This window comes from Anabrus simplex, chromosome 5 (assembly GCF_040414725.1).
Source record: "Anabrus simplex isolate iqAnaSimp1 chromosome 5, ASM4041472v1, whole genome shotgun sequence".
Taxonomy (NCBI): Eukaryota; Metazoa; Arthropoda; class Insecta; order Orthoptera; family Tettigoniidae; genus Anabrus; species Anabrus simplex.
Genome location: NC_090269.1, coordinates 105,222,511 through 105,234,502, shown reverse-complemented (window position 1 = coordinate 105,234,502; position 11,992 = coordinate 105,222,511). Strand labels below are relative to the sequence as shown.

The window sequence follows — 11,992 nt, the reverse complement described above, 5'->3', positions numbered from 1 at the left end:
ATTTTATTTTTCATAAATATATTCGTAGGGAGGAAGCACAATAGCAGGAATAGCCATCGCTTCGTTGCCTTAATTTTCCTTCTTCTGGTACAAGCATCGTGTAGTCCCTCACTCTGTGACCCGCCGGCAGCTCACGTCTGTAGTAAAGTCATCTACAGTATTTGTTTGTTGCGTGTGTGTTTTAGGCTTTAAATCAGTGCGTACTTGTCTTGTGTTGAGTGAGAGTTGGTTGTATATTGCATAGTATTTGTGTGTGTTCTATTATTTTCGTACTGTCCAGAAGTTGTTACTGAAGATTTTGGTGTTGTGATGTGCAGCGATACGTTATGGCATAACTTGTACTGACAAAAAAATTGTTGTGTGTTTTATTTTTGCTCCCTTTTGTTATTTAGCTGTTCTTTCTTAAGCGCGTTTTAATTTTACCACTTTTTTACGAACACATTTAATTTTTACTACCGTCTTTGTGAGCAATACGACAGCAAAACAGTACCCCGAGTTGCCTGGGGGAATTTATTAAATATAGTTAAATGCATCCCTCAGCCTTCGAGCCCATAAAAAATGTTATTTTTCTATTTTCTGCCCCAATTTGCCTTACACTTCAATGCTGAGGATTTTTATGTGCCGAAGTGTACTTCTGATTCCGTACAAATCAAAAATAGCCTCTGTAAATCCCCGTCCCCGTTAGTTCATATAAGTAATTTGCAGCTTAGTATATTACGCTTGCTATCTTGCATTTTAATACTGAATTTTACAAATTTATGTGGCGCCGTTTTCCCGTGATGGTGTTGAGCAGAGCCATTCGATATGGCAACGCTGTTATCATAAGAGCAATACTGTTTTCTTAACATGGAACGAATTATAAGAAATATAAGTTTTAAGACAAACCGACTACGATAATAAGGTTGGCGCCCAATTTTAGCCGTCTGGCCAAATTACTGACCGAAATGTTTGACCGAAGATGTAAGCATAATCAGCTAAAACAGAGAGGCACATTTTCTATCCCATTGCCTTCGTACAATATAATTCTTAGTTTGGACACCCTATGTGGGCATAATTTTAAACCAAATAGGCCAAGCATCATATTTTTTTATTACGTAGAACTTCAATAATAACACCCTGCATTCTTGGTTCAAAATACTGCATATTGTCACTAAATAACATGTCAAGTGTGCAGATACAACATAAATACTTTTTCTTCTTCTACCGATTTTTCCACATCTGTGAAGTCGTGGGTGCGAACTGCGTCACACATATGTGGATTTGGTCCTGTTTTACGGCCGGATGCCCTTCCTGATGCCAACCCTATATGGAGTGATGTAATCACTATTGCGTATTTCTGTGATGGATGGCAGTGTAGTGTGTTGTGTGAATGTGAGGTGGAAAGTGTTGGGACAAACACAAACAGCCAGTCCCCTGGCCAGGAGAATTAATCAAAGCTGATTAAAATCCCCGATCCTGCCGGGAATTGAAGCCGGGACCCTCTGAACTGAAGGGCTCAACGCTGACCAGTGAACCAATGAGTCGGACAGATACAACATAAATTAACTGTACAAAATATAATGTAATGTCTGTATAAAAATATGCTTCTCTGTATCTCTTTACGCAGCATAGTTTATTATGTTCAGAAAACTGAACATACTCTGGATTAATGTTTAGATAAACAAAATATGTTATGATGTGTTCAAATCTGATATTAACACGAAGCAACACTGAACTCCCCAACATTTTTCAGTCATATCATTCATCCCCGTCTTTATAGCTCATGTAAAATCCTTACCTGTTATTGCAGTGACGTGAGGTCGGGCGATCTGGGAGATTACAGTATCAGTGAAATTATTCGGTCATCAAATGAACTTATCAATTAGGACGTAGAGTTTATAAGGTCACATTTTCAATGAAATTAAAACAGAAAGGTAATATAGGAACGTTATTGAAGGGGCTGGAGTAAAGGCACAGAAAATACATGTTACAAATCAACTTTCTTACGTTGTAGAAAACATACTCATAAGTGACTGAACAAATAAACGAGTGCTTCAAATATGACGACATAATATTCAGCTCTAGCATCAACACCAGTTTAATAAGTCTGTCCTCACTCTCTATATAAAAATATCTCTCTTCAAAACATCTATAAAGAATCTGTCAAGGTTTCCAACAACATGCAATCAGAGGCGCAGTCTCCTGAATATACAGCCTTTGTCATTTCCTTCACTTTCGTCCTGACTCACTCAGTGAGTCCGCTTATCTCCAGATCATACCATATTTATGACATATCACTGTGAAGAGTACAGAGAAACTGAGAAACTTCTCACACATAGTTGGTGACACTGACGAAGACGCCATTTTCATTCTCTTATTGGCGCTATCGTCTGCCATGACACTGCTCACCACAGGAACCACACGTCCTTCTCTCGAGGTGGAAACTCCACCAACTTCACATACCCGATGATAATCTACGGGTCTCCTGGTTTTATTAGCACACCTCGATGCGTACTCGCCCAGACAGGCGATGTAAGCGATGGCGTGCGGTATGTAGCTCTGGTCGACAGATCCTGAGAAGAGCCGAGTTGCCAGGGGACCCTGAGCGAAGATAGGGACGTCCTCTCCACCATGAGTTGCCCACTGGCGCGGCACAGCGGACGCGTGAACGTTGTTCCTCTGTTCCTCAGAGCTCATGTTGCTAGGGACTGGACGAGGTTGAGCGTGTCCAGGACCATTACCGTACAACAAGGTGTTATACGGCAAGCCGTCCACATCAGACACCTTGCTGTCTATACCTGTAACAATACAACACAGTATTGGGAAATATTCTCGTTCAGAAACTGTGTCTATAACTGTTTGAGTTCGAACATGCCTGCTATCAAAGTCTGATATTTCACATTTCGCTACATTTATACCTGTATATACGCACATACAGTAGCACTAAGAATTTACATTTATAACGGTTTTGTCTTTACATTGCTCAGTATTAAAAAAATAATGGTATTTCTGTATCGGTCGTGTCTGCTGCAACAAGAAAATCCACTTTTTAATTTTCCGTCATAACTGTATGTATGTACGCGAATCACGAGAAAATGGCAGAAGCGAATTTAATAAATATTGTATGTGAAGTCAGGGCATGAGTCACTACAATCTAGTCAAAGTCATCTGCGTACTGGCTACGAAGGAGCCTGGCGGGGTGGAAGGTAAAGGCTTCCACCATCCGTAACCTCGGCACTTGGTGGGGTAGAGTGGTTAGCTCTACGCCCAGCCGCCTTTGCCCCCAGGAATTAACCTGGTACTCAGTTTTTGTGTAGGCCATGTCATCTTTCTTCATCCTCGTTTGCAGGTAGTGTTATCGAATATTTAAATATATAATTTTAAAAAAGTCTTGTTATAGGTTTATGCCGAGTGTTACAGCTGCCCCTATTCATTCAGATTTTGCGGCCCGCAGATTATAGCCTATCGTAAACTATTAACCTTGGCTACTCGCAGCGATGTCTGGCCTTACTACGCTTTCTCTAATTCGTTTATTCGTGTCAACGAAATCAGTATTAACGATAAAATACCGAATAATTCTAAAGAATCGTGAAAATCCTGTGTCACATAAAGTTCATGTACAGAGAATATGATGGCTGAATGACTAGAAGTATTGTTGATATAACGCTAGCAAACGACAGCTAGTGATAGCCGAGCATGCTCGAAGTTACAGGAGGAAAGCGGTGCTCGTTAGTCGGAGGTTCGAGTCTGATATAGTACACTTTTGTATTTCGTTGTTAAAAAGTTCGTGTGAGTCACGTTGTCGAAGACAAATCTAAATCATGATCAGTTCTCATGTTCCAGGTGCTCTGTTATGTTCATTTCTAAGTCGCTCTTAAAAGAGCTATTTGCAGTAAAATAAGCTATTACCGACAGAGGTGCAATGGGCTTGTGTATGGCCATTCGATTAATGAAGGAAATTTTCAAAATGACCACCTCCTTCGTTGATGCATATCTGAGTATGGTAGAGGTGAGTCATTCTCGCTTACTGCAGCGTATGTGGTGGAATCTGCCTGCACTTTGCTGTAAAGATTATTATGTGCTCTTTCATGTGCCCTACGTATGAAGTACAGTCGTTCATCGAGTTGAACGTGCACAGTTGTTTGGTTGAATGTGTTTTTCATAATGCTGACAATAAGTGCAGTGCACTTCATCCGTTGTAGCCGTTTGCCATATAAAAATCGTACGTATTTATTCCTTTCTGATGTATTCTCTCTCTGAAGGTGAAAAGTGACATTTGAGACTTAAGGAAGTTCAGCCTCAATAAGTTACACCTTAACTACGAATGCCTTCAGAGCATAAAAATAAAAATGAAAAGCTCGTAGCTAGATTCGAACTCTGAATCCGTGAGAAAAATCACATGCTGGCTCCACGCGACGAAGAATATGTCTCGTATCTGTATACTAATGGAATAATCTACGCTATCGCTTCGGACCTGATCTTGTATGTTACAAGTTCTGAATTCGAATGTGCAGACTAGTTTACCTTACTAAAAACACCACAGCGTGCCAAAAATAATGCCTCTCTTAAGACCAGATAGTTGCAACCAATCCCTACGAGTACAGTATGTGCCTATTACTTGGTTAAATGAGTTCAACATTATGTTTCAGGTAGTATTCACAATGAATTTGTCCGTAGTTGGTGCTTACGTGGCGATAATTATTAGGTATGTTCATTATAACTTCCTTAGAAGAATTTCTGAGACTTCATAAAAGTCAATTCTTCGTAAAGGATGCGTAGAAGAGTACAAAATAAATATTGAAAAAAAAAAAAAAAACATGACTCAATGAGGTTTCGAACCCTCACAGTTCCCTATAGCTTCAGACGGTCACCCAGAACGACAATCGTGTTCAACCCCAAAATTTCCCCTTGGAACTCTTTGTACCAGCGGAAAATTGTTGTCCGATATGGGCAGTCTTTTCCCAGCACAGGAGTCATTTCCTCCAGGCACTGGTCAGCAGTTAATCCACGTGCAAAATTGTAGCGGATAATTGCGCGACTACACTATCTTAACTTGCTTTCAATCCCACTGCTTGGTAGCAACTGGTATGAAGGTCGCACCTTGCTGTCTTCTAGACCGGTTTTCACCCCTTTTTTCATCCCTCACCATACCAGGGGTGTACATCCAACCGTTTTTGCGTATTGAAAAACTTTCGTAGTGCCCTTTGTACAGTAACATTTCGTAAAAATGATTGTAGTATTGGACTCCGCTCTACATAAAAGAGTACAGTGTTTTTGGGATTGGCCTCTCTTAATGCCTCTTGTACAGTTTTTGCACTGTGCGAGGAAGTCTATATCGGATTAACTATATATAAAATTGCTGTAAGATTTTCCGCAAGATAGGACTAAGAGACACTTAATTCCTAGCAGGTTGCATATGTTTGGGAAAAATAGGGGCAGCTGTACAACCCGATATAAATTATGGTGCCTCTAATAATTTTTATTATGGAGTCAAATCCATGCTGATGGTGTAGCCTTTCTGGCACTCATCGTTATGCACCAAGTCCCAATGGCAATCCGTCTAAGGATGGTAATTCCAGTCTGATAAATTTCTGAAGTCTGCGAAACTTTCTGACAAGATATGCAACAAAGTCGGTCAAAAAGTCCAAGAATACGGCTGAGGATGTAATCATGAATGTCACGAGATACTCAAATGTCTGGTTAACTAGCAGGCGTACAAGGGCACTTAAGGGTAAGAACACATTATGTAATATAAACACTAAGGTGTTTGTTTTATGGTTCATGACACAGGATCCTCAGATAAGAAAGGCATTAATAATAATAATAATAATAATAATAATAATAATAATAATAACTGTGCCAGGGTACACCTTCCCCGTCTACTTACAGCGTGCCACCTCCCCACTATGTCCATCTCCGACAGTGATTAAGAACTCTTAAGACTTTCTGAAACTTGTTTCTTCAATGGGTAGATTGGTCTTGTTGTATACAAGGAACTTGGTATACAGTGACACAACATAAAGTTTATTGTTTCAATGATTTGATACAATATATATAAGAAATAAAACTGAATTCTTCTTGAAACTTGCTTGAATGCACGCAGTTAATGTTGAAATTAAATCTTAAATTGAATGTCTGTTGCATATGTACAATTATACAATACGAGAGTTCGATATACACTTAGTTCTATCTTGAGGAGATAGTCTGTTTCACTAATAAATTGTCCTGATAGTCGAAAACTATCTTATGTGAAATTACAAGCGTAACTTGCAGAGAGAGGCAGAATGCTGGTACTAGGTTTATACTTGCAAGGAACTTGCATTAATTTATTCAAATAGCAGAATGCTAAGGTGGACGTCGGAGCACTGGTGAGGACTAAAGGGAGTAGCAGAATGCTATACTCGGGGCTCGACGTGGCTACGGGGATCAGGATAATGAGGCAATGTTCAGAGGTGAAACCTCACGGCTAGCAATTTGTCCACCTGTTCAAAACACGTTTTCAAGAGGAATGCCTCCGTGTCTGACTTGCGGTGTGTACTGGCCGTCGAACACTGAGGAAGTCTTGGAGAGGCTCGGAACGAAGCTCCTTAAATATAGCTGGCTGACGTCATCGGTGAGCGTGCCAGGCGCAGTGAGGACACCTCGTAGCTGCTAGAAACTTCGTTGCTGCGGCGGGTTGCGGAGCTTGTAGGCGCAGAGCTTGCGATGCGGAGGACACACACAACAGCTCTGGCCTCTATTTTCTGGGGCTAAGCCCCAGTGAATCTTCTTCTTCTTCTCTTAATCTGTTTACCCTCCAGGATTGGTTTTTCACTCGGACTCAGCGAGGGATCCCACCTCTACCACCTCAAGGTCAGTGTCCTGGAGCGTGAGACTTTGGGTCGGGGGATAAAACCTGGGAGGAGGACCAGTACCTCGCCCAGGCGGCGTAACTTGCTATGCTAAACAGAGGCCTTGTGGGGGATGGGAAGATTGGAAGGGATAGACAAGGAAGAGGGAAAGAAGCGGCCGTGGCCTTAAGCTAGGTACTATTCCGGCATTTACGTGGAGGAGAAGTGGTAAATCACGGAAAACCACTTCCAGGATGGCTGAGATGGGAATCGAACCCACCTCTACTCAGTTGACCAACCGAGGCTGAGTGGACCAGTTCCAGCCCTTGTACCATTTTTTCAAATTTCGTGGCAGAGCCGGGAATAGAACCCGGGCCTCCGGGGGTGGCAGGTAATCACGCTAACCACTACACCACAAAAGAGGACCCCAGTGAATCTACTGTAAATTTCATTTGTTATAGTTGGGAAACCTTTTTCATTCCTATTGTTTCGTTTTATGTGCTGAAGTTGTTGGTTCCTCCTCTAATTTAACCTGCCTATCACATGCCGGTAATAAAGTTTCCTAACCAATCAGAACTCAGGTTAATGAATGGAAATTTGGCCTATCAGCGTTCTGGATTCCAATATAGTCTGGAACTTCCTCCTGGGGATCTATTTAAGCGGAACGTATCAGAGCGTGATGTTGCTCCGGTGATTGTGTGGGCGACTTGACGGAGGTTACAGTGGGCAGGAGGCATGGGAGATTCTCGTCTTTTCCGAAATGTTCTTTAAGGGGTGCGGGTGTTTCGTCTCAATGGTCTGTTGTGTGTAACCCTTTCTTTTTTTATTCTTAAGGCCTTGTAGTACGGGCAATTATGCCCCTGTTTATTCTTCATGGTTTTTAGGGTAACTGTATCTACGTTATGGTTTCCTTGGGGAACAGTAACTAAACTAGTTGTAGAACCTTATAACTAAGAGTACCAAAAGCAACTGATTACCTGTTCGAGCCTAGGCTTTTGTATCTTGGAACTGAGACTCCTATTAATTGTACCTGTTTGGAGCAACTATGCTCTTTCATAATATTGTACATCTCAGGAGCAACATTATGCTCCTTCGCATGTAATTTAATGACTGGGTGTTTCTCCCAAATTAGTCGTACCTGATTTAGGACTTCTGAGTCCAGACATTGTTAGAACTGACGAGCTCGTTGTTCATATTTTCAACTGTTGTTTCTTATATTAATAAATTTCTCTCTCTCGATTTTAAAGGTAAGAAATAAAATTTCCAAATTCGTTAAAGTAAAAGTTGCTCCAAGTAATCCGCTGTCCAGCCATTTAACCCATGAGCTTCCTATTCCTCTGTGAGCCACGGAAAAACCGTAATAATAATAATAAGAAGAAGAATAATTCAAATAACGAAATATTACCTTTAAATCCGAGTACTTTAATGTATTATTACTATTATTATTATTATTATTATTATTATTATTACGTGTTGGCTATATAGCTCACGTTCTGTACCTATAAGCTTGTATTTAATGGAACTTCACTACTAACAGCCCTGAAGTTGATTCTCCGTGGTCCACCCCACCCCTCCATCTTCAAACAGAGCAAATGCAGGGACTGCCATCTCTTTTTTCCTATCCTATCTGCTGTATCTGATTCCATGGACAGCGTCTCATCGAATGCGTGGTACGCGTTAATAATGTGAAGAAGGAGAACTAGCGTATATAGTCACATGACGGTAAATAAATAAATAAATAAATAAATAAATAAATAAATAAATAAATAAATAAATAAATAAATAAATAAATAAATAAATAACGTATTTTCTAGGTGATTAATGCATGAGTTCGGCTACATGATCTCAATAAAAAGGACTAAAAGTTGATTAGTTTGAGAGAAGATTGTAAAATTGATAGAAATGAATTTCGAGCCCATTTACAAAATATTTCCGGCGAAAGTACTGAAGCCAACTGCAATTGGTCCTATATATTTCAACGTCCGATTATGCAGCACATAGCCTACCTCCTATTTATCAAACACTCATGAGAACAGAACTTTCAAAATTATTGTTCACTTAGAAATTATGAAGCACAATCTAGAAACTATTTTCATCTCATTATATACCCGAAACAGGTAAATTAATGAATAAAATAAGTAAATTAAAAGTTTAGAACGCAGCAAAGTAATGGGATTTATAGGTGATATTTCATTACATTTTATTATAATTGCTTGTGCTGTTGCTTCATGAAAGGTGCATGAGACAACTTGATCAACAGTGTCATATACTTGAGGGCAAAATCAGCCTGATGGCCAGCTACTTTAATTAAGGTGTCCGTAATGGTGTGTGCATTTATGATTAATATCATCTAGGACTGAGAAAGAAAGATCATGATCTATATGTTTGATGACATGCCACACAGGGTGAAGTCAAGACAATAGCACACCACACACTAAAATAGTTATTGAAATAAAATGTGTGTTCCTTGTGAATATACCTCTGTTCTCTGGTTCCCTTCGAGTAAGCGATGTCTTATTATAGGCCCCATGAACTGCAGAGATTCCAGTAGAAAAATTTAAAAGTAGTCAATGATACTATGCTGTAAAATTTTCATTAATTTTCCATCTACTTTTCTTGTAAAATACTTGGAATACTGACCAAGTATCGGGTTCCCACGAGGTGTCGCGAGCCCGCCCATTGTTAGAACATGCGAATGGTCTGCTGTTACTACTAGTAGAGTTTCCGAGAGATCCACCATCTGTATTGCCGCCAGAAGAGCTGCTTCGAGGGACAGCGTCTCATCGAGAGCGCGGTACGCGTTGTTATAGTGATGGGCGTGATCTATACGGCCACCTGAAAAAGAAAACAAGTAATACAGCCACTCTGTATCAAGTATAATAAGACCACGTGTGACTAACAAGTAATATAACCACCTGGAATCAAGTGTGATACGGCCATCTGGAACTGACAAGTAATATAGCCACCTGGAATCAAGTGTGATATGGCCACCTGGAGGTAAAAAGTAATATAGCCACCTGGAATCAAGTGTGATACGGCCATCTGGAACTGACAAGTAATATAGCCACCTGGAATCAAGTGTGATATGGCCACCTGGAGGTAAAAAGTAATATAGCCACCTGGAATCAAGTGTGTTATGGCCACCTGGAACTGACAAGTAATATAGCCACCTGGAATCAAGTGTGATATGGCCACCTGGAGGTAAAAAGTAATATAGCCACCTGGAATCAAGTGTGTTATGGCCACCTGGAACTAAAAAGTAATATAGCCACCTGGAATCAAGTGTGATATGGCCACCTGAAACTGACAAGTAATATAGCCACCTGGAATCAAGTGTGATATGGCCACCTGGAACTGACAAGTAATATAGCCACCTGGAATCAAGTGTGATATGGCCACCTGAAACTGACAAGTAATATAGCCACCTGGAATCAAGTGTGATATGGCCACCTAGAGCTAAAAAGTAATATAGCCACCTGGAATCAAGTGTGTTATGGCCACCTGGAAGTGACAAGTAATATAGCCACCTGGAATCAAGTGTGTTATGGCCACCTGGAACTGACAAGTAATATAGCCACCTGGAATCAAGTGTGATATGGCCACCTGGAGCTAAAAAGTAATATAGCCACCTGGAATCAAGTGTGTTATGGCCATCTGGAAGTGACAAGTAATATAGCCACCTGGAATCAAGTGTGATATGGCCACCTAGAGCTAAAAAGTAATATAGCCACCTGGAATCAAGTGTGTTATGGCCACCTGGAAGTGACAAGTAATATAGCCACCTGGAATCAAGTGTGTTATGGCCACCTGGAACTGACAAGTAATATAGCCACCTGGAATCAAGTGTGTTATGGCCACCTGGAACTAAAAAGTAATATAGCCACCTGGAATCAAGTGTGTTATGGCCACCTGGAACTGACAAGTAATATAGCCACCTGGAATCAAGTGTGATATGGCCACCTGGAGGTAAAAAGTAATATAGCCACCTGGAATCAAGTGTGTTATGGCCACCTGGAACTAAAAAGTAATATAGTCACCTGGAATCAAGTGTGATATGGCCACCTGAAACTGACAAGTAATATAGCCACCTGGAATCAAGTGTGATATGGCCACCTGGAACTGACAAGTAATATAGCCACCTGGAATCAAGTGTGATATGGCCACCTGAAACTGACAAGTAATATAGCCACCTGGAATCAAGTGTGATATGGCCACCTAGAGCTAAAAAGTAATATAGCCACCTGGAATCAAGTGTGTTATGGCCACCTGGAAGTGACAAGTAATATAGCCACCTGGAATCAAGTGTGTTATGGCCACCTGGAACTGACAAGTAATATAGCCACCTGGAATCAAGTGTGATATGGCCACCTGGAGCTAAAAAGTAATATAGCCACCTGGAATCAAGTGTGTTATGGCCATCTGGAAGTGACAAGTAATATAGCCACCTGGAATCAAGTGTGATATGGCCACCTAGAGCTAAAAAGTAATATAGCCACCTGGAATCAAGTGTGTTATGGCCACCTGGAAGTGACAAGTAATATAGCCACCTGGAATCAAGTGTGTTATGGCCACCTGGAACTAAAAAGTAATATAGTCACCTGGAGTCAAGTGTGATATGGCCACCTAGAGCTAAAAAGTAATATAGCCACCTGGAATCAAGTGTGTTATGGCCACCTGGAAGTGACAAGTAATATAGCTACCTGGAATCAAGTGTGATATGGCCACCTAGAGCTAAAAAGTAATATAGCCACCTGGAATCAAGTGTGTTATGGCCACCTGGAAGTGACAAGTAATATAGCCACCTGGAATCAAGTGTGATACGGCCATCTGGAACTGACAAGTAATATAGTCACCTGGAGTCAAGTGTGATATGGCCACCTAGAGCTAAAAAGTAATATAGCCACCTGGAATCAAGTGTGTTATGGCCACCTGGAAGTGACAAGTAATATAGTCACCTGGAGTCAAGTGTGATATGGCCACCTAGAGCTAAAAAGTAATATAGTCACCTGGAGTCAAGTGTGATATGGCCACCTAGAGCTAAAAAGTAATATAGTCACCTGGAATCAAGTGTGATATGGCCATCTGGAACTGACAAGTAATATAGCTACCTGGAATCAAGTGTGATATGGCCACCTAGAGCTAAAAAGTAATATAGCCACCTGGAATCAAGTGTGTTATGGCCA

The 11,992-nt window shown here is 40.8% G+C and overlaps 1 protein-coding gene across 1 annotated transcript in view; it reads right to left on the bottom strand.

Moving 5' to 3' along the window:
- Positions 1 to 1,999: 1,999 nt before the first annotated feature.
- Positions 2,000 to 11,992, bottom strand: part of LOC136874660 (alkaline phosphatase) — a 744,425-nt gene continuing 734,432 nt past the window's right edge. The window contains exons 7-8 of the mRNA XM_067148292.2: positions 9,450 to 9,644; positions 2,000 to 2,777 (exon numbers count right to left, since the gene is read on the bottom strand). Of these exons, the coding sequence (XP_067004393.2) occupies positions 2,242 to 2,777; positions 9,450 to 9,644 (731 nt within the window). The 3' untranslated portion in view covers positions 2,000 to 2,241. The remainder of the gene's footprint in view (positions 2,778 to 9,449; positions 9,645 to 11,992) is intronic.